This window comes from Drosophila serrata, unplaced genomic scaffold (assembly GCF_035046125.1).
Source record: "Drosophila serrata isolate PLE 108 unplaced genomic scaffold, ASM3504612v1 contig_184, whole genome shotgun sequence".
Lineage (NCBI taxonomy): Eukaryota > Metazoa > Arthropoda > Insecta > Diptera > Drosophilidae > Drosophila > Drosophila serrata.
In genome coordinates this window covers 8,734,123-8,757,799 of record NW_028257082.1, presented here as the reverse complement: position 1 = coordinate 8,757,799, position 23,677 = coordinate 8,734,123, and the positions used below count along the sequence as shown (strand labels likewise).

Genomic DNA, 23,677 nt, shown 5'->3' with positions numbered 1-23,677 from the left:
TATATATTTCATATGGAAATACCATTTTCAGAATCCATTTTCTCTTTTCATTTTAATCTGCCTTCCAATTTCATATGAATTTAATATTTTTCCTTCAAAGGAAAAACCCACATTTTTATACAATTGTTTCACCTTGTCTTGGAGAAAATTCGTGTGCATTTTTCTGCACCTCCCACATAATATATATATATATATATATATATTGTATATAGTTGCAAATAAATCACATCCCTACGGAGGTATTTCAGTAACTCGATTGCAGTTTTAAAGCCAAGGAAATCCCATCGACTGGCAATGTGGCAGACGCTTCTGTTGCAACTCGTTTATAATGTGACAGCAAATCCTTTCATTCGAAATCAATTTCAAGTTATTCGTGGCAGGAGCCAAAGGCAGCATGTTGCATGTTGCACCGCACACACACACGCTCGAGCAGCATGGAGGCCACATATGGGTATCCTGCTTAAGTCATCATAAAGCTGCTTGTCTGTGTGTGTGTGTGTGTGTGTGTGTGGGGGGTGGTAGTAATTTTTGCAGCGTTTCGTTGCATTGTTGCCAATTGATTTAGCTTCGGCAGCGACGCGTGCTATTGCAATTTGTCCACATTTCTGCCACAAATTCGCTGCAGCATTACCGAGTGGCAACAATTTCGATATAGCTGCGATTGGGTGACAAAACAGATGATGCTGTGCCCTCAATAAATTGAAAAAAACTCTCAATAGTAGTAGTAACTATAGTTGGCCACAACATTGTGTCGGCTTCTTCTACAGTTTCATCCTTCATCCTTTATGTTTCTGTATATACACACATCTCCTCCTATAATCAATATGTATTTCCACAGATTTTCGATTGCAAGAACCATGTGCGTGTCATCCAGTCAATGGAGCAGGGCGATAGGCTCTATGTGTGCGGCACCAACGCCCACAATCCCAAGGATTATGTTATCTATGTAAGTCGGGCCCAGATTGGGAAGCCATTCATGAAAAGATTGCCGCCACCGACAGTTGACTTTAGATGGCAATCAACAGTTGTTGCTCACCTCGGCCTTTGACATCTATTCATACACGCGTAGATAGATAAAGCCCCTTAAACTAAAGTCAAACACTCGGAGGCGTATCTTTTCTGCCTATTTACCCCGTTTTTATTCACCTGTTCGTTACGACTTAGGCGAATCTGACCCACCTGCCGCGCTCGGAATATGTGATTGGCGTTGGCCTGGGCATTGCCAAGTGTCCCTACGATCCCTTGGACAACTCGACGGCGATTTATGTAGAGAATGGCAATCCTGGCGGTCTGCCTGGCCTGGTAAGTAAAATGTCCCTCATAAACTTAAAGTTTCTTCGACCTTAACGAACTTTTCCCTCTTTTGTTTCAGTACTCGGGCACCAATGCAGAGTTCACCAAGGCGGATACGGTTATTTTCCGCACAGATCTTTATAATACATCGGCTAAACGTTTGGAATATAAATTCAAGAGGACCCTGAAATACGACTCCAAGTGGCTGGACAGTAAGTATGCTAAATGAGATAAATTAGAGGGTATTAAGAGTCTTGGGTAATTTCCTGATTCATTGCTTTAAAACTTTGTTTTCATTTCCAACTTGCATTATTTAATATACTCTTTTTCCTTTTTCATTTCAGAACCCAACTTTGTGGGCTCCTTTGACATTGGGGAGTACGTGTATTTCTTTTTCCGTGAAACTGCCGTGGAGTATATTAATTGTGGCAAGGCCGTCTACTCACGCATCGCTCGTGTTTGCAAAAAGGATGTGGGTGGCAAGAACTTGTTGGCCCACAATTGGGCCACCTACCTAAAGGCCCGCCTCAATTGCAGCATCTCTGGCGAGTTTCCGTTCTACTTCAATGAGATCCAATCGGTCTACCAGCTGCCCAACGATAAGAGCCGCTTCTTTGCCACATTCACGACGAGCACTAATGGCCTGATTGGATCTGCCGTATGCAGCTTCCACATTAACGAGGTTCAGGCTGCCTTCAATGGTAAGCTTACTATCGCCGCGCTATCATCGTTTTTCCTAGAGAGAGAGAGAGATCCTATACACACATTGCCCCTCGTTGACGTGCAATTTCCTCGCTTGTCCATTGTCCCCCCAAGTGGATTGGTTTCGGTGCCCGGATTGGAAATGGAAATGGCAATGGCACATGCAACTTATTGGCAAATTTTATTTGCAATCCACACATTTGTTTTATCCGTTCGAGAGGAGGAGCAAGCAAGCACTCTTGGTTGCTTTGTAATTTCAGTTGAGGTTCAGTTTCGATTCAGTTCCGGTTCAGTTTCGGTTCAGTTTCAGCTCAGTTTCGATTCGTTGCCGTGCGCAACATAAATCGCATTAGAAAATCCATTTGAATGGATTATAGACGGCACACACAGATGGGGGACTTCGATGCCGCTTGACAGCTTAGAGGAGGAGCAGCTGACACCTTTTTGCCTCGTAGATTTAAATCTTCAATTGGAGATACAATTTTGTTCAGTTCAATTGCCACACACTCCCAAAAACTCACATGAGCCATTGTTACCCATTCACTCTCTTATTCCAGGTAAATTCAAGGAGCAATCCTCATCGAATTCCGCTTGGCTGCCGGTGCTGAACAATAAGGTGCCGGAACCGCGGCCGGGTACATGTGTCAACGATACTGCCAATCTGCCCGATACTGTGCTGAATTTCATCAGATCCCATCCACTTATGGACAAAGCCGTAAATCACGAGCACAACAATCCAGTCTATTATAAGAGGGATTTGGTCTTCACCAAGCTCGTCGTTGACAAGTGAGTTGCAATATATATATAGTACATATTTTTGATGATTTTCAGGTAAGCTTTTAGACTGAAAAACGCTATTTCAGCTAGGTAATCTTTTTGCGGATTCATTCTATTTTTTCGTTGGGAAAAAATAAATTCCGAAAAAATTCAGAGATTCGCAGAGAGCTTACTGTTTATTAAATTTATTTCTGTAGAAGAAATACGTTTTTAGAGAAAAATATTCTGTTTAAAAATTTAATTTTAGCTATCATTTCTAGTTAAATAGCTTCTACTTGATGTTTAATCAAATGGTTATCAAAATAATAACTCAAATAGATAATTGGACGAGTCTTAATGAGCTTATTAACAATATCTTATAATTTCAAAGATAGAAACCTCTTATCTACGATAAAAACCTCAAGGATACATCCCTAAAAGTGTTTATTTATATTTAAAATCTTTTTTACAGAATCCGCATTGACATTCTCAATCAGGAATATATTGTTTACTATGTGGGCACAAATCTGGGTCGCGTTTATAAAATTGTTCAGTATTATCGCAACGGCGAATCGCTGTCCAAGCTGCTGGATATCTTTGAGGTTGCGCCCAATGAGGCCATCCAGGTAATGGAAATCAGTCAGACACGTAAGAGCCTCTACATTGGCACCGATCATCGCATCAAGCAAATCGATTTGGCCATGTGCAATCGCCGTTACGACAATTGCTTCCGTTGCGTTCGTGATCCGTACTGCGGCTGGGACAAGGAGGCCAACACGTGCCGGCCCTATGAGCTGGATTTGCTGCAGGTGAGTGTGGGAATCATGGATTTATGTTTGATAAACATAGTGAAAGGATAACACAAACAACTGACCTAATTTTCTTGAATGCTAAATACGTAATGTATTTAATAGAACACAAGAAAAGCATTTACAAATGGAAGTGTCAATAAATCAATTATAAAGAAGTCACTCTAAAAGGGAAACCCTAATAGAAATGTTTATTTTATTCATTTCCCAAGAACTGGGCTATTTTTTTAATCCTTTTAAAAGAAGCAAATGAACTAGAAACCTAGTTTGAGACCAACTAACCCAAATGCAAATGAAATATTTAACTATGCAGGACGTGGCCAACGAAACAAGTGACATCTGTGACTCCAGTGTGCTGAAGAAGAAAATTGTGGTTACCTATGGCCAGAGCGTTCATTTGGGTTGCTTTGTTAAAATCCCCGAAGTGCTGAAAAATGAGCAGGTGACCTGGTATCATCACTCCAAGGACAAGGGACGGTGAGTTCAATTCGATTGGCTGATTGAATGACACGACACAGTTTCTGACATCGTTCCATCCTCTTTCTTTCTTTCAATCCCCCGACAGCTATGAGATTCGTTACTCGCCCACAAAGTACATTGAGACCACGGAACGTGGCCTGGTTGTGGTTTCGGTGAATGAAGCCGATGGCGGTCGCTACGATTGCCATTTGGGCGGTTCCCTATTGTGCAGCTACAACATTACAGTGGATGCCCATAGGTAAGTACATATCTACTTATACCAAAAGCTTTATCACAGAAAGATTTACCCGAAAAAAACATATATAATAAAATAATTAGGCCTTTATGCAAGCCATTACATGTTAATGTAGGGAAACCCCTTTCCAAATATAGAAATTCCATTATTCTAATCACATGGAAACACTGTTTTTTATTCAAACAGATGCACTCCGCCGAACAAGAGTAATGACTATCAGAAAATCTACTCGGACTGGTGTCACGAGTTTGAGAAGTACAAAACAGCCATGAAGTCCTGGGAAAAGAAGCAAGCGGTAAGTGATAATGAGGGCCACCGAACCAACCACCCGCTGGCTATTGAGGTTGGCGGGGGTGTTGTATTTAGGGGTTGGTGGTGGTGGTGGTGGTGGTGGTGTCAGTGGGTCGAAGGCAGACATACACCATAATAAACGATTTGGCTGGCAATTATTTTAATAGCCTTCTGTCCGAACTGACACCGCAACGGTAAATCAAAGGGAAAATAATAATAAAAACGACGGTGTAAGGCAGTTAAGTTGTCATTATCCGATGTCTATGTGTGTGTGTTTTGTGTGTTTGTGACCCAAATGCAGGGTAATTTCCCTCGCTCGTGTGTGTGCGGCGGGGGAGATGCAATGCAATGGAAATGTAATTAAAATGCAATCACTTTCGGGGGCCTATGTTTTCCACATAACATATATACATATTTACTAATCGTGTGCCACCTTTTTATTTATTTCCCTTGCAGCAATGCTCGACACGGCAAAACTTTAGCAGCAATCAGCATCCGAATGAGATTTTCCGCAAGCCCAATGTCTGATATCGTGAAGAGAATTTCGCCCTCAACATGCCGTCATCGTCGTCCAATCAGTTTTAGTAAATGGAAAGAAGATAAATGCCAATCAGCGCACAATACAAAACGAAGGAAAGGATTATAAACATTATTATTATTATTCATCAGCGACATCATCATAGACATACACACATTCTTCAGCAATGAACAGAAAACACTTGAAACACTCTTCCTAAAGGATTATGCATTTACTGAGGCATTTACAATGCATTCATTGACTTAGATTTAGACTATATAGGGTATTATTATCGCATGACACTGCTCCTTGAATCCGATTTACACCCACATCTATATATATATATATAAATACTAAAGATATGCCACAAAACCCATAGTTAGCTACGACAATTGATCAATTGAGATACGTGAGTTGTAAAACTGCCGCAGAATCGCACATTCATATCGTTATTTGAATCTAGACTTTGATCAGTTTCAGCCTAATACATATATAAATACATACATATATCCGAACTTTGAACTTTCAAGGCAAAGCATACATACATATATTAATGTAATCGATGAAGCAATGTGATGTTAAGTTTTGATAAATTTATTAACAGCCCAACTACACGCATAAATACATACATAATTAATCCGCGATGAACACATTATACATAAATGTACTATAACGACACATAAATCGAGTTGAATCAGCCCTAAATCGAATACAATTCTATATAAATGGGAAGCTATCCTTAGATAAACCTCAATCACACAAGCAATACTCGCCTAACGTGCATCGACATACTTAACTCGAATCGGTCCATAGCTTATATATATATACATAAATACTCCATTAAAATATCAACAATTGAGCATTAATTCATTCAGCGTATGTGTACTTTGAAGCCATTTCTATTGTATCCTCCATCTTGCCCACGCCGAACAAGTGACAAAATAAGTATTTCGATTTTGATTTTAATGTGTCTAGCAGCACTCTCTTCAGACTTAATGTACTTAAGGTAATTTGCAAAAACAAAAAATGAGAAAAATCTTTAGTTGTTAAGCGTTTAGTTATAAATAAAGTGAGACAAGAAACATTTTAATAAAAAACAAAACAAAATCTATTTAAAATTATAGACAATTTGTTGTGCTTTATTTTTGGGAAAGATGTGATTTCCTTTGGTTTCTATAATTTATTAATTATATTTAAAAGAAAGAGATTTAAAATTTCGAAATGATTTGTCTGAGAGCTACCTTGCTAAATCCTTAACAGGTAAGTAGATAAATCGTAATTTGCCAACTCCATGTCATTGTTTATTTAAACTTTTACCATTGTTTCCTTATGGTTTTCGGTAAACCCCCCGAGAATCCCATATGCACAAGCTTTAGGCTGGCAATTATGCAAACATTTAACAACAATATATGGTCAGTGTGAGAAATGGCTGTCCAAATAGTAATCTGCAAATATGTATGTAATAATTTCATTTTCATTGCAACTGGGCTTATCTCTGAACACATTGCATAATTCCAACTGAGTGCGCAAAGACAAATGTTAATTTTAAATCAAACACTTTGAACTATTCAACTTGGGCAAATATTTTATAACGAGGAAACCCAAGCCTGAAAACAGGATAAACTGTGTATGTGTATGTCTGTGTGCTTGCCAGGTTGTGGAGACGAAAGTTTGTCGTCCTTTTCGGTCAGGTCAAGCGCAAAGGCGAGAAAATGACCAAAAATTCCAATTTGGTTTGGGTTCTCGGGCTGCCGTGACCCTTCTTCGGTTCACCTTGCTCAAAGCCAAAAGGCAAACATTTGTGCTGTGTGCTTGTGCTTGTTCTGGTGTGCTTTTGATAGAAAAGATTTGCATATTCCTGCGCTGGGGCGACATTAAATTGAATTCCATATTCAAATAGTCGAGAAAACAGGAGAGATAAGCATGGGCATACTTTCCAATTATAGATTGTCCTGCCTGTCGCCGAACAAACCCGCAGACAAATAGAATTAAAGTGCAACATTTTTGCATAATAGCCTCCTTGTGAAACGCTTTTGACGCCTGCTGCGGCCAGTTCGCACTGTTCCCACCTTAATTAGTTATGCAACACCAAAAATTAAGCTTAATTAGCGTTGGACCCACTGGTTTGGAAAATTAATTATTTCCACTCTCCCCGCCATTATTATTATTATTATCGCTGTACACTTGGCCGGAGCAGCAGGGCCCTCCGTCCGGCTTCCGGTGCCCGCTTGTTGACTACTTAATTGAAATTCATATGATTTTCTTTTTTTTTTTTGTGTTAAATTTTCTTTCTCCTTGCATTTTCCTCTTTTGTCATTATCATTTACATAGCGGCGGCATAATCCTGGCTGAGGGACTCCTGCCTGTGCCTCCATGATTTTGAAATTACAATTTTGTTTTAGTGGGGGGATAGCCTTGTTGAAGGTTTTAATAAAGGGGAATCTAAATAAATATAAAAATGTATATCCATTCTGACATACGTAAACAATTAAAATAGAGGTAAAGCCTTTTAAATTCATTGTTAATTGATTAGAAGTGCTTCTTTTCTAGGATTTTCCTAAAGGAAACGGTTTTGTTAATTCAACATTTTACAATATATATAGTTTTTCTAAGGATTAACATACATATACAAAAAAAATGTAGTTAATAAGAAATCAGTTTTAGCCATGTTAGATTCGGTTCACATTAATAATGTATTAATCAAATTGCTTTCAGAGTTTGATTTCACGCCCTAGTGACGGTGGTTCTCCAGGTAATAATAAAGTATCTACTCACGAAAAAGATACTCGATATTGACAGCATTCTAGCTTTGATTTTAAGCATTGTAACGTTATTGATCGACCAGAGCAAAATAATAATAACAAAAACAATAATACGTTCGATGTCACTGATATTTATTCCACGTGGGACTACGGGAAGAGTGTTTAGTTTTACACCAACTGCATCCTTGTGTGCACAGACCAAAGGACTTCAAAATGAAATACATGGGCAAAGAGACAGGTGCCCACAGATAGGAAATCTGCACCAGACTGAAACTACGGTTTGTGATGATACTAGTTAAAATGATACTAGTCCTGGCAACCCATTTGGAAGAGGAACTGGAACACTGTACGGGTTGGGCGTCCGGTCATAGAGCCTTTCAGCAGATATGGCAACGGGTTGACCTTGGTGATCATTCCAGTGCCTCGGATATCGAGATGGGCCCAGTCCACGCAGGGGACCAGCGAGTGAAGGATGGCCGCCGCCAGACACGAGGAGGCGTGACCCCGGCCAGTGTTGCACAGGTCATAGGTGATATTGTTGTTCACAATCTGCTTGTAGTAATTGAAGAGTGGGAACCTCCAGACGCGGTCGCCGGTGATGCCACCAGCCTTGCGGAAGCTCTCAAACACTGACTTGGAGGTGGTCCATAGACCACTGGCACCACCGCCGACGCCAAAGTCCACTCCCTTGGCCACCGTTCCGATATCGATGACCAGCTTTGGCTTGAACGTGGCCTGTGCGTACAGCAGGGGATCGGCCATAAGAACAACTGGCGCCTTGCCCACGCTCTTGATACCCATGGTGGTGCCATTGAGCAGGGTCACCACATCGCCGCACTTGACAGCCATTCCAGAGGGCATGTGTTCGCACAGAGGAATGACAGCGGTGATATTCATGGGCAGTGACAGGGCGGCGGCGGCACGGAGTACTCCCACACAGACAGCGGCTCCGGCCATGGCTCCGCGGTACTTGTCCATGCCCTTTTTGGGCTTCAAACACAGGCCGCCGCTATGGAAGGTGAGGCCCTGTCCCAGCAGCAGAACGGGACGATCCTCGGGCGAGGTGCCGCAGTAGCTGCACTCCAGCATCAGTGGCGGCTCACAGGACCCCTTGGCGATCATCAGGAAGGAATTGAGGCTCATGTCCTCGATCCAGTCCATGGAGCGCACCTCCACGGACACACCGCACGGACAGAGGGCGTCCACGGTGGCCTGGGCAAAGATGGATGGTGTCATCATGTTGGCCGGTGTGTCGGACAAGCGACGGGCCAAGTTTTGTGATTCGGCCTTGAACAGTCCCCGGATCCAGGCATCACGATCACCCTTGCCATACATGTCCAACTTGGGGGTGTGCAGGCGATGCTTCTTCCTCTTGTTGGCATTGAACCGCCACACGGCTAAAGCGGCACCCTCGGCGGCCTGCTCCGGATAATCAAAGGCATCCACATGCACCTCATGCATACCATGAAGCTGCAGGGCCCGGGCTCCAGTGCCGGCCGCTATGCGCACATTCTCCATGCCCTCGTCCATCTCTTCGTTCTCGTTGTAGGCTGCACCATGTTTACCCGCACCGATGACGGCCACCGCCTGATATTCACCCTCAAATCCGCTAAACAGCAGACCCTTGCCAAGGGCGCCGTTTATAGCGCGCTCCCGGATCAATGAGATCAGATTACCGCCGACTGCATCGTCCAGGAGGACGGCGTTCTTGGTGGGCTTGGCCGGCTTGTCACCATCTCCCATGTAGACACCAACGACGGCACCCTTGGGTTTTTTGCATTCGGTAGCGAATGCCCTGGCATTGCTACGGCCTGAGAGCTGAGCACAAGTCCGCATCATGCTCCTTAATGAAGGCATCTTTGATTCTGTTTACACTTTCACCACAAACGTACTCTGAGCAATGTAATTATCAATAGCAACAAGAAATTTTGGAATTTTCGAAACACGAAAAATTTCAAGAACACTCGTTTTAGTTTTTGCACTAAATAATTTTGGTTGTTTTTCTATCAAAACCGATCTGACTCGTACGACAATCCAGAATAAAGTAAACCCTAAGGCAGACAAGCTAGTTAAGGGATATTGACAGCTGTCAAGACCGGGTTCATAGATTGTTTGGATGGTTTTTTTATTTCATTGTTTCAATGAGGCATTCTAAGGGTTTATAAACATTAAAAATAAAACTGTTCAAGACTCCTTCTTGGAAACAAAAAAGATTTGTTTATTAAGCAATTTCTTAAAGAACTTAAGTCTAACAAGACATTTTTCTCTCGAAGTTTAGACTTTATTGATTTTCCTTCGCTAGTTATAAATTATTCAATAATTTATAAACATTGCCTATAGAAATACCCAAAAGAAATGTATACCCTTTTAAGTCAATGTTTAACTGAAATTTGGCCACAAATGCAATTGAGTATTATGTATTTATGTGGAAAAGTGGCCTCTGAGCCACCTGTGAATGTAATCTCCGCCCTCTGAAAATGAATCAATCAGCCGTGGTGCTACTGGGAAAACTAAGATCCATGCATCCATCTTGAGCTTGAGTAATTTTCCATCAAACAGAGAGAGAGTGGGGAAAACCCAGCCACCTGACGAATCAAAATTTGATTTCCAATCGAATGCGGCTCTCGAATAAATATGGCCTGATTTACCAACTCGATTGATTTTGGATTTTAGATCTCGAATTTCGGGACTTTGATGTGCGATGTGATTATGTTTACTATAAAATATTTACCCTCCGACTGGGGTGACGGGGAAATTGCTTTGAAGTCGAAGGTTCTGAGGTGAGGAAGGAGGAAGGTGTGCCAATCAATGGAGTTTTCGGTAAATGGCATTATGAGGTTGACTTGATTGTCCACATATGTGTGTATAAATGTATATGCATGCATGCATCCGGCAGAATGTTACGGCTAATTACAAACGGAGCACGAAATGGCAAATGCCTCTCTCTCAATATTTAATTGGTCCCTGCCAGGCGCAGGCTAGTTCCTGTCCTGATTTGGTCCATGGTTTTGGCTTTGTCTTTGGCCAAGGCTTTGGGCCAGGTGAGCGTGAACGAGAGAGCCGAAAATTTGACTGCCAGCCATGTACTCGCAGCTGCAGTTGGCAAATGTTGGCCAGGCACTGCTGCTCGTGTGCATGCGATTGTTTGCAAGCCATGTTGGTCGAGTCAAATTTAATTTTGCCATCCAAATGGCATACTTCTCGATTATATATTATACCAACATCCCGATGGCCCCAGGTCGGACCCTTAACATTGCACTTAACGCACACAAACACGCTTACAGATGGCCACATTATTTGCTTTAAGATTTTCCACCCACTTGCCCCTGCCTGTGCCATTCGTTACCTTTGATTAGCTAATGCTAATTTGGGGATTTACAATTTCCTCTGTTTGTTTATTTATGCCTCGACTTGTACTCCAAGTGTGTGGTGCCATGTTTCCAGAAATGTGTTGCAAATTCATTGCCAGTTGGGATATTTTACAAATTCTGTAAGCACTAAATATGCTTGCATGAACACTGAATCAATTGGAGCCCAACCGGGTTTAATTGATGGGTGTGGGTTATATTTTAAGATAATATATATCTATTAAATATTTGAAATCAGGTTGATTGATTAGCAATTCAATGGAAAATCTAGAATACTATTTTAACTTGAGCCATAGTGAAGCTGTTTTGACTAGTTTTTTAAAATTGTTGCTGATTAACTAGCTGTCAACGATCAATGTTGGCCAAAAATGTCCTTGATTCCGGGCCCATTTACGCCATTTTCAAGTCTTTTTCTCTATAAAAACAATTATGATATTAAAGTAAACAATCTTTGTATCTAATTTGATTTAAAGCTATCTTTTATTATTATAGAATTTCGTTCTTAGTTTTATGAAAATCGAAATACTATATAATATAACTGCCAGAGATACGTTTGATAAATGTACAGTGAGTACCTTTCAACAGTAAGTTAATATGATCATTAAGTAACTATGATCAGTAATTAAATATGATCAATAAGTATCTATGACCAGTACTAATCAATGACCAGTAACACTAACAAACAATGACTTGCAACTTTTGTAACACGACACTTTTCTAAGACGTGGCCGGCAGAAGTCACTTCGTTCCGGGGATGTTGGAACCATTTGGGAATCATATACTCAACAAAGAGCAATCTATTTAAATAAAACTATGGAGTTATTCTTCTATATAATTTTACTATTGTATAAGTCGGAGAGTGGCGAATCAGTGGACTATATATGTATATACATATATATAGCTGACATAGAAACAATCGGACGATTTAAAGAAATATGATCAGTAATTAACTATCACCAGTAATTAACTATGAGCAGTAAGTAGCTCTGAACACTAAGTATCTATGACCAATAAGTAATTATGATTAGTTAGTATCTATAACTAGTAAGTATTTATGATCAGTTACGAACTTTGAGCACTAATAAACAATGACTTGCAACTTTTGTAACACAACACATTTCTGAGACTTGGCTGGCAGAAGTCACTTCGTTCCGGGGATGTTAGAACCATTTGGGAATCATATGCTCAGATGTGCGAGATTTGTTTTAGAACAAATTTGTTAATTGTTTTTAAACATAAATATAGTTTCTATTGTATTAATTCCTAGTGATCGAATTTCAAATTTTTCGTGGCCATTATCAGTTGTGCGATTTTGTTTTTACTAACATGCTGGTATTAGCAGGTTCTTTGATTTTGCTTAATAACATGCTGTTATTTAACATTTTACATCATACACGTCTACATAACAATTTTACACGGTTACAGATCCATGGGTCGTATTCTCACTTTTGTGGTAGAAATCTCATGTAGGAAGTAAAATCACATGTAAGAAGTAAAATTAATTAACAGATCTGCTCTCAAAAGCGAAAAACAGAATAAAATTAAAACCGATCTCAGGGATATTTATTCTATGGGACTACGGGACAAATACCATCCTTTTTTTATGTTCCAAGAGGCTCAAAAATATTGTACAATATATATAATATTCACTATTTTTAATTTCCCATTGCTTTTTGATATATAAAATGAATGGCTAAATGTTGAGCAACATGTTCAGAATATAAGCGACTTTTTCGGCATTATATTCACGTAATATATATAAAAATAATATAAATATAGTAAATATAAATATAAAAATAAGGTAAATAAGACTGTGGAGATGTGCATACAAATAATATTTGTAAACGTATTATTAAAGAGTTTTCAATTATTTTACTTTATATTTATAGGACAAGGACTTCCAGTCCACCATTGTGGATCGTAATCCGGGATCAACTTTCCGTGAGAGAGCGCTTTCCGTTTGTTTACATCTTCTTCGAATTTTACACATGTGGATCGTATTACGGGATCTACTTCCCGTGCCGTTTGTTTACATTTCATTTTCAAGGGCAAATATCACAGACACAAACCGTAATGGCGAATAGCAACGATCATAAAGGAGGTGGGGTGAAGAAAAGTCAGGAAAATGATCCTCACTCAAAATTACTACACTGCAATTAAATAAATAAATACATAATAGGAATCGACACTCACTTTGAGATTTTTTTGCTGCACGTTGAAATTTCGAAAGCGCTTTTCCTCTGCCTTGATGAACTTCTCAATTTACAAAATTTTTCACGCAAATATTCACAAAAGAAAAAATTAAAAAAAAATTCACTATAATCACAAATACATAAATGCACAACAAAAAAAAACTAAAAAAATTAAAACTTTTCACTCACTTCTCACTCACTATTTTATCCGCTACGCTTTTCTTCCTTCTGCTTTCCCTTGGTATCGGCATAAGCTGCTTGACCGATCGACGAAAGAAGCCCACAAAAGCGATACGGAAAATAGCGGGACTTTGACTCACTGGCACTTTCGGAAATTTTCCGTTTCACTTGCACAACAAAAAAAAATACAACAAAAAACACTAACGGCTCCACACATCCCGCGCGTACATTTTTACGTTTCACTTGCACAACAACAAAAAAAAAAAAAAAAAAAACAACGGCTGCACTAATCCCGCGCGTAGATTTTTCCGGCTTGCCATTTTTCCGACTTTCGTACGCAGATTCGGTTCCGATGTTTTGCACGGCGAATACCGCCAACGGTAACGACATTACTCGCTTTTTCCCGTTTCTCCGCACCTTCTCGTTCTTTCATTCTCTCCCGCACATCACGTGACCGACAAGTGCGAATTGGAGCCCGATACATACATTCTAGCGCTGTCTCGCTCTATTTTTTCTTCGCTCGCTGCAACCGTTTCATGGCGATCGCTTGAATTGTGTGTTTTATTAAGATATTAGTACATATCTTTTAGCACTAATTAATCACTGTTGCTACACTAGGCGCCCGCGGACCTGCTGCGTTTGTTTAACTGCTGTTGCACTTCATTTATGCGCAAATTTTGTGCTTCATTTATGTAGCTGCGACCGGTCAAATCCTTTGATCGTAATTGCACAATTCGTTTTCTTAGATACACTGCGTTTTTGATTTACAATTAGGAAACCGGGTTGTTCTTGTTGTTTCACACACTTTAAAATCCTAATTGGATCGGTTTTTAACAGGCAAATTGGATTTTTCTTCCGCAAATTTTCCGTGGCCATTACTAGTTGCGATTTTTTTGGCTCCTTGTCTGTCGGGGGCTGCCGATAACAGTATCGGTATATCGATGTTCGTGGTTTTGGAGAGAGTATCGTTAACAAACTTGCAGTATCGATATATCGTTTCACATCACGACGTAAGTCGCGAATTTAATTACTATTTCTCAAGGGCATTAATAAAAGTAGATTGGCTGCCTAGCTAAATACCTTAAAAACAAGTAAATTAAGCCTATTTCAAGACGCTTGAGCACATAAGAAGTATATTCGTGTGTGATAAATTTTATGAACTGTTCCTTCTACTATTGTTATCTCACTAATACAACGTTCAAAATTTTGCAATACCGTCTTATTTTTGGCTTAGAAGGGGCCCATAGGTTTATTTACCCAATTGTTTTCAATATAAAAATAACGATACATCGCAATATAACGATGTTGTTGAATACCAATATCGATAACATCGATACTTTTACAGCTTTTATGAGCAATGGCGGACTTAGCAGAAAGTGACAGAGCCGCTCTCTCGATCTCTCCTCTCCTACTTTTTGATTTTCCCGCTCAACGTTGATTTTACTGATTTCTAATACTAAGGCCGCCATTCCTCAGACGGCAAGGATCGACTGATTAAGAATATATATATACTTTTAAGGGTCGCAAATGCAAATACCCTGCAAGGGTATAAAAGGGTATCTTGCATAGATGACAATAACTATTTGGTATATTACCATATTATAATGAAAACTATTACTTTTTTGATTTAAAAAACCATTTAATATTAGCTTTTAAAAGCATACTTCCGACTCTGTATAAACTGGACACCCTGCCAGACTCACTCAATACAGCTCCTTGATCCCCAGATTGCCCTCAGCTGAACCCATTGACATTGGCCATTACCGGGAGCAAGAACAAGAGAAAACACAAGAAAAAAAATTAAAAAACATAAACGTCTCATTTGAACACAAAATGGCAATTTGCTCAAGACAACAGAGAGGAAACTCTGCCAGCAAGGACCAAAGGCTATGGGGTTGAGGTCCCGCCTTGGACACGGACTAAGGAAATGCACGGATTTTATTGCTTATTTGTTAAATGGCTCGAAAAAGTTAATCAAGCGTGATTTTGATACGCCCCAGAGATAACGAATTATACTAAGGTGGAGGTAGGTGGATCTTTGCGGGGCAAATGGGGAGAGGGATACATATGCAAGAATTGTTAGTATGTGTAGGATGCTCGGCTATTGTTTTTATTGGTAATTTGGCCAGAGCTTCCGAAATTTCGTTGTTTGACTTTTAAAAACATAAAAAAAAGAAGAATGCTGAGCGCAGACATATCGTCAACGACACCTGGCGCTTGTACCGTTTTATGAATTAATAAAGACGTCAGGTCGGTTGGCAGTCTCCGTTCAACCGTCCTCGTATCCCTACCGCTCTATATTTTTCTTGACAAGGGGGAGAATCAAGCGGATAATACAGATTAAAAAAAAAATATATTAGAGAAAGCGGAAATTTCAGGATTTATGTATAATTTTAAATCTGAGAAATAGGCTACAAAAAAGTTCTGACAAGAGTTAATTTCGTCTTAAAAATGGTCAACATAAAGGTAAATTTTATATATTTTTAAAAAGGAAACATAATTGAATTAAATAAACTAATGATAAATTTCCCCTTCATACCATCCTCTGTATTTTAATTTTAAATGCTAATAAATTAAATCTAATTTCATATAAATTATTTATTTCCGTGTACAAGACGTCTTGTAGCTTATTAAACGTATTTTTACAGCATGCTTTACAGGAATTCTCACTTTATATGCAAACATGTGAAACACTATAAACAAAGGACCCCAATTTGCACGCACACATACGCACTGTTGCCCCCCAAAACACTCATACACACATATAAATACACACAGCTGCTGCTCCTGCTGCTGCTGTTGTTGCGGGGGGAAAATTCGCTTTCTATTAAATTTTACAGTAAACTGAATTTACACCCGCTCAACCGTGGGGGGTTTGGATTGGGGGCTATGTGAAGGCGGAAAAGCGAGCACTTTTCTCATATAAACACAAAATTGCAGAAAATGGCGACACCTGCTGTTGCAAATTAGAAAAATAAGATGTTTCATAAAAATGAAATGTCAGTTTTTTTGGGGGGACTCTGCTTGAGGGGCGACTGAAAGTAGAGTCAGGCTGGGAAAATTCAGAGGCCCAGCGGGGAAGAAACAGGAAAATAACAACAGCAACAACAGGTGCGCCAGGAAAATGGAAAGTTGTAGGAAAAATCCCACACAAATATGGTATAATGTAAGAGAGCACTCGGAAAAATAATGTTTTAATTTAAATAAGTTGTAAAATCTTTGTTTTTGATGGAAGAGTCTTTGGTTTGTATATTTAATAAGCTTTCACAAAGGTATATATATAATTCTGAAGAAATCATCAAAGTTTTCTTATATATTCTTCACACACAAATTGGTAAATCCTTTCATTAGCTTGAAATCACATTATTTTCCATAACTTCTTATGAAAGCCGCTTTCCAAAGTTTGATAAATTCTCAAAAACCAAAATTAAGGTAATCTGCCCAGCTTTTCCTTGACTTATTTCTTGATAATATTCCGTGGTAACCATTTCCCCCAAAATCGAAAAGGTAACAACACGTCCCTTATCAAACATTTTCCTCACAGCGATTGGGCACAAAAGTCATTTAAAGTTTACTGAAACAGTTCGATGTTGCAACAGTGGCAGCAAAGTCGTGGAAATGCTGGGAAAAAAGCTGGGAAAACAGTAGCAGAAGCAGTAAACAAACACACAGAGCAAAAGGAAACAAATCTAATAAAATCAGCAGATGATGGTCATTAGACCGAAAAGTAATTTCATTTATTCGCAAACTCGATTTGTTGCTTTGTAGCACGAAGTGCGCACGAGTGCTGCTCCTGTTTCAGCCGCTGATGCTGCTTTTGCCCTGTCCTGTTCTGTCCTGTCCAAGGACCTTGGCTCGAGTATCCTGCACTGGCCGGGATAAGGGGTCAGGGGTCTGGCTGGGTCAGGGGTCGTGGGGTTGAAGGGGGCACCGAGCTAAGCAAGGCAAATCAAAGCAGCGAAGCGTTCAACCAGCGTCGCGCATAAAAACCAAAAAGAAACCGGGCTACAAACAGGCAACACAAGAACAACAACAAATAAAGACAAAACAAACAATGGGTGCAGTCAAAAGCAGACAAAGTGAAAAATCAGGAAACACTGAGAAAAATTAACACTGTGGGAAAATTTTTAAACTTTTTCAGGCTGGAATGCTAAGATCTCTATGAAAGTTTATAACTTTTCAAGGCGTAAAATTGATTAAAACCCAGGAAGCTTGACAATTAATTATAATGTTTTCAAACAAAAGATGAATCGCGCTTTATTATATATATATTTTAGTTACAATGATTTCTCAAAGAAATGTTTTAAGGTGTTAATCGTTATATAACATTGCATACCTTTTGGGGTTAATTTTAATTGATTCCAAATCAATTTTTGTGGTATTGGATAGGTATTTCATTTTTAAAATTGCATAGGTTTCTAAATATCTTTATTAAGCTTAGAAAGCTAAAAAATAAAATGGTTTTGTGTTTACATTTTATAGAATTTCTCAAACAATTTTGTTGTAGCTAAACTTTCACTTTATTATTAAATTTACTATTAATTTTTTCCAGTGCACAAGACTTGGAAACAAAGGGGAGTCCCAATAACGAAATGGGCTCTGCTCTTATAGATTTCTTAAACAAATTCCAAAGATGCGTCGTTAAAATTTCGCCGCCACTAAAAGCACAAACGGATTAGGAAGCCCATCAGGACAGCCGGAGATGGATCCTGGCGAGGATTCTGCCACACCGTTGGGGTCATAAAACTGTTTTTTCGGGCTTCAACACTCAGACACACACACACACACAGACAGAGGAACTCTCTCTCTTACCTGTAATAATGGCGAAACAATAAAATTTGCCGGCGGAAAAGTTTTTCGCTTCGAAATTTCAATGGCAAAATCAAATGGACAAAATGTAAATGAAAATGCTTTTAAAATGAAATTTACCGTTACCCAAGCGCTTCATTGTTGCGCAGCAAGGACCTGGACCAGGACCCCTCTCCTCTCTCTCTCACTATGGCTCCAAATGGCATTTTTGGAGCGGCACCTAAACGGAAATGAAATTAAGCACAAAATGTGCCATTTGCCAGCTGGCAGTGGTTGTTACTTCAGCTTCAGTTTCAGCCATTACTTTCGCCCGGGCAGCAGTAATTGAAAAGTTTGGTAGTAGGCAGTAGAGGAGCCACTTTGGGCCAAAAGGAGGCACAGTGTACAGGTCAGGTTTGCTCCTGGTTTTTTTGGGGATTCTTTTTTTTTCATTCCTATTTTAATCAGATTTGTGCGGAATGCTATTAATCCTTCAGTTGGGAGGATAAGCGTTTTTTGTTTAAAGAAAAAACTCAACGGAGAAATTGCAAAATAAGGAACAATTAAGGCTTGTTTTTTTTATTAATTATTTCTATAATTAAAATCCGCATTGCCAGGGCTCTACCCTCTGTACAACATTACCTGTATATACATATCTTTAGATTTTCCCCTTTTTCCCCACTTGAAACCCCTCAAGAGTGTCTGTGTTTTCTCTTACTTTCTCGAAAATAGTCAACACTCCTGTTGATGTACTATTGCGGTTGCCAACAAGAACACTCACAGCCTTCCAAAAATAGCAACCGACAAATAAAAAAAGGACCTGCAGAGCCATGTTCATACATCTTTCCAGCATATGGTACTTCATAATTTTGATGGTCCAACGAAAAAGTTTGCTTTCCATCTGCTCGAAAAGGAACAACAACAACACACAAAGTCACACTCAGACACACAGGCACTTTTCCAGTGGCCAGGAGGAAAAACTTCAACGTACTGTTTGTCCTATAAAATATGGTCAGTTGATGGTGAGTTTTTATACACTTATACGATACACAACTTGTGGCATTTCCCTTTGCTTACATTATTTGATTAGCCATATTTAATGAAATTGTCATAGTTAGACTTGGACATATGTATGTACATCATAATTCTGTGGTAAACTTAGCAGCAGAAAGTTGGATAATGAGGGAATCCTGGACAATAAGAGGAACTTTATGCTAACTTTATCAAACTCTCGGGAGCTTTGCGCCATCAATTTATCGGGGCAATGGGGGGAAAAGTACGTAATTGCATTGGCCGCATGAAAGGAAATCATTAATGACATACCGCTGCGGTGGGAGGGACGGGACCAAAGGCATCCTTGCAGCGTATATTTTATGAACAATTCACGCTTTTCTTGCCCTCGAACAAAGTTTAGCCTGGATGGTAGTAGAAGTAGAAGTAGAAGTGCAAGTGCAAGTGCGAGGAAGAAATTAAGCTGAACAATATATTTTCTTCGGCGTTGCAATGGCAGCATTTTGCCCAGCTGCCACACCCACTTTTCCCAGCGTCCTCTTGCTCTTATTAGCAGCGTCCTTGTTTGCCTTTTTAGCCATTTTTTTTTTTTGCCTTAGTTCGCTTTTCTTTTTCGCGCTCCTGTTGCGGTTATGCCTGTCGTTGTTGCTGTTGTGTAGGCGCTTACACGGCAAGAAAAATATTCCAGAAATTATTTATATTCAAAAAAATAGTGCTTATCAAAATATCTTGAAAGAATTTTTCTAATTGAAGGAAGTAAGCCTCAAAATCAGCTTGTATAACTAGAGTTTTTAATAAAGTACAACATATATTTACTCTATCTTGTTCTTATTTTTAAGTTATGGCAAAAATGTTTCAAAATTTATGTTTATATATGTATTAATAATTATTTTTCCTTGTGCGCTTTAGCCATTGAAGCGTTTTGGCCGCGCAGCAACAAAGCGCGAATTACCGCCATTTTGTGCACTTTGAACGCCATGTTGCCGTTTTTATCGCTTCGCTCCTTCTCATCCTGTTTCGTTCGTCCTTCTGCATCCTTCTGCATCCTTCTGCTTCCTTCACTCCCCTCCCCTCCCTGGTGCCCTGGCTCACACAGACCTCTTGTCATTGCAGCTGCCAAGTAATTTCCCAGCGCCAAAGCTGGCACCAAAGAGTGCCTCGCTCGTCTCATTGAGGCGGGTAATTGATTTATGTATTTATACTGATTTTTTAATTAATTTATAAGCTTTGCTGGGGAATGGCAGAGAAAAGCGGGAGAAGCGAGCAAAGCGGGAAGCCCAAAATGATATTTAATGGCAAAGTGCGTAAATCAATTGGCGATGGATGCCTGCTGTAATAATAATAACCTTTTTGCCCAGTGCTTATTACGGCCAACTATTTCTATAGATCGTAAATCAGCGCCAGCGAGGGTCAAGTGTCCAAAGGAGAGTAAAGTGGGAATATTTAATTAATGCTTTCCAAGACTGAATGCAGTCAGCTGGGCTAGTAATTGAATTGCAAGCACTTTTAATTTGTTAAATTGTGATAGTGAGTGGGAATTTTAAGAATAATTATATGAAATTATTGGAAGACTTTTGAAAGGATTTTATTGAGGATCTTTGAGGGTTATAGAATCTTAAATGAACCATATTTATTTCATTGAATATTTTCATAGCTTTTAGCTTAAGAAACTACACTCTGAAACAATTTGGCGATCGCCAAGAAGAGTCCAAAAATTGTCATTCCATGGATTGATCCAGGCGATCATTCAACATCAAGGAAATGAATAATCAAGGAAATAAATAACGCCTGGCGATTCAACAATTGTTTGCAGGGACTTTTAAGGTAGCGTCAAGTTGGCAGTTGGCGATCGCCAAGAGTCCAAGACTGACTCCAAGATTGATCTTTGGCGACTTTCAAAAAATGAATAATAATAATAATAAAATGAATCGCCGAATGATCGCCACATTGTTTGCAGGGACTGCTGATTACTTTTAAGGTAGTTGGCAGTTGGCGATCGCCAAGTCCAAGAAATAATAATAGCATCGCCAAATGATCGCCTGGCGATTCAACGATCGCCAAATTGTTCTGCTTCTTATGGAAAACTCTTCCGGAAGACTCTTCTGCGACTCTTCTGAAGAATCGCCTGCGCTTTCGTGCGAAATGAATCGCGGGCGATCAATTTGATCGCCTAGAAGAGTCGCCTAGAAGAATCGCCTGGCGATTCAACAATCGCCAAATTGTTTGCAGGGACTGCTAGTTCTGGCGACTCTTCTGAAGAATCGCCTACGATTAGAATCGAGCCCCATCAGATCAGAATCGCGATCTACGATCGCCTAGAAGAGTCGCCTAGAAGAATCGCCAAATTGTTTGCAGGGACTCTTCTAAGCTAGTTCTGGCGACTCTTCTGGAAGACTCTTCTGCGACTCTTCTAGAAGAATCGCCTGCGCCTCCTTTAGAGGAGTCGCTTTCGTGTCCCATTTTCTCCCGACGGAAGATCAGAAAGCGATGTCGCGGGCGATCAATTTGATAGTTTTGGTTTGCTGGGATAGTCTGTGACAGCTGTGAATAAAGTTCACCATAGCATACTTTTGAGGGCATTTTAAAAGGCATTCAATTCGTTGGCACAGAAACTGTGACCCCCTAGGATTTTCCATATATAGATATTTTTTTTGCCAAGGACCTGTCTTAACAATATTTCAACCGCAACTGTGCGGGAGTGTGGGGGGGCGTGGCATATAGGCTGTACATCCCCTCTTTATTAGCAATACAAATGCAAACAAACTGCCGGCCGCAAACTCAAACACACGCAGACACACACAAAACTCAATTCGTGAGCCTGTATGCGAGTGCATTTCCGGTTGGGGAGGGGGGGGGGGGCGTATGTTAATCCTTGTTGTCCTGCTGAAGTTGTCGTTGCCGTTGTATTGCGTGCATATGAAAATTAAAATTGTTGACAATTGTCATTTTTTTCGCAATTTGCTGTTGTTGTCATTGTGTTGTCAGCGTTGTTACCGCGGTTGTTGTGGCACTGCCGCCGCCTCCATGCAAACCCGCCCCCTTATTTTGCTGCCACTGCTGCTGCCACACGCAACTAACCGCATTTTGATTGCCATGCATTCGACCGAATCGTGCTCGTTGCTAAATTGAAAGCATTTTCCGTGCCGTGAATCTCGGCTACGAGCATAAAAAAAAAACACGTATATTTTCGCAGAAACCGGAGAAAGAACGGAAGTTGTCGCTGGCATGTTGCATGCGTGGTCTGCATCGGCCCCCAACTGGATTGGATTCCCAGGGATCCTCGGCTAGGGAGTCGGTCCTCCTCCTTAGTCTCATATTTTTCCCCCGCAGGCTATGAGCGATTTGTTTGCTTACTCAGCTTATACCGCCGCAGAAGAGCTCATCCCGTGGCGCTGCAGAGTGTGAAAGTGCATTAAAATGGGTTATCCTGTAGGTGACAACCATCCAATCAAACGGAATATATGCACGCACACGGAATAAAAAACTAAAGAAATAACTATTTTTGAGTATATATGAAATAAGAGGCTAACCACGACTAGAATCTTAATAGAAAATATCTACAAATGACACATTTTAAGTTAATTTCAATGCATTAGTTCCTGAAACCAAGCATCAGTTTCAGTTTAAATAATATCCATATTTAATTAAGCATTTTATTATATAAATGTTTATTTAAACAATATTTCACAGTGCACAAGTCTAGACCTCTTCCTTTTGCCCAAACTCAATTGATTTGCTAATGCTTCGTAGGTGCTAAGACCAGAATCAGGCTTAATTAAGTTTTTGTGTTAGTCTGCCGCCGCTGGTAGAGTGAACATCCTTGCGGCTCCTTGTGTCTTGTGCATCGTGCGTGTATCCTGTAACTAGCAGATCCTGCTGCTTCGTGGCAGCTGTCAGACGGAAATCTCTCGAGTTCATCGAGCCACACAATAACATAATTATTCAATTACACGAGGTGGCTCCTTGATTTTGGATTGGGGCTTTAAAAATAAAACAAAATGTAATCGCTTTTTGGCCAAAATCAACAAGCGAGGGACTAATGCAATTACAGGAATTCAGGCGAATGCAGGATATTTCTACAACAAAAAAAAAAAAAGAAAACGAAGGCAAACTCTTGGCAAAAATTGTGAATGGCAAACCAACATTTGCACAGGCCATAAATTCCCAACATTTGCCAATGCCAATAAGTTGGGACGCGTCCGTTGCCGTAGCTTCTAAAGTTTTACATTGGTAACCGAAAAATATGCAAAGCAGTCATAATTTTACTTTAGAACCGAAATATTTTCGAACGGA

General features: G+C 39.9%; 2 protein-coding genes across 4 annotated transcripts in view; one reads left to right on the top strand and one right to left on the bottom strand.

The window, feature by feature from the left end:
- Positions 1 to 6,206, top strand: part of Sema2a (Semaphorin 2a) — a 40,713-nt gene extending 34,507 nt beyond the window's left edge. For all 3 annotated transcript variants that reach the window (XM_086828944.1, XM_020944330.2, XM_086828943.1), the window contains exons 6-15: positions 839 to 946; positions 1,165 to 1,302; positions 1,373 to 1,505; positions 1,638 to 1,994; positions 2,553 to 2,781; positions 3,224 to 3,560; positions 3,874 to 4,037; positions 4,126 to 4,278; positions 4,462 to 4,570; positions 5,023 to 6,206. In XM_086828944.1, coding sequence (XP_086685070.1) covers positions 839 to 946; positions 1,165 to 1,302; positions 1,373 to 1,505; positions 1,638 to 1,994; positions 2,553 to 2,781; positions 3,224 to 3,560; positions 3,874 to 4,037; positions 4,126 to 4,278; positions 4,462 to 4,570; positions 5,023 to 5,094 — 1,800 coding nt within the window. In that variant the 3' untranslated portion in view covers positions 5,095 to 6,206. The remainder of the gene's footprint in view (positions 1 to 838; positions 947 to 1,164; positions 1,303 to 1,372; positions 1,506 to 1,637; positions 1,995 to 2,552; positions 2,782 to 3,223; positions 3,561 to 3,873; positions 4,038 to 4,125; positions 4,279 to 4,461; positions 4,571 to 5,022) is intronic.
- Positions 6,207 to 7,960: 1,754 nt separating this feature from the next.
- loopin-1 (cytosol aminopeptidase family protein loopin-1) lies at positions 7,961 to 9,913 on the bottom strand. Its single transcript, XM_020948141.2, has one exon. The coding sequence runs from the start codon at positions 9,700 to 9,702 to the stop codon at positions 8,152 to 8,154; it is 1,551 nt and encodes a 516-aa protein (XP_020803800.2). The 5' UTR covers positions 9,703 to 9,913; the 3' UTR covers positions 7,961 to 8,151.
- Positions 9,914 to 23,677: the final 13,764 nt, after the last annotated feature.

Coding starts and splice junctions, on each gene's coding strand:
- loopin-1 (XM_020948141.2), bottom strand. CDS start 9,702: ATGCCTTCATTAAGGAGCATGATGCGGACTTGTGCTCAGCTCTCAGGC.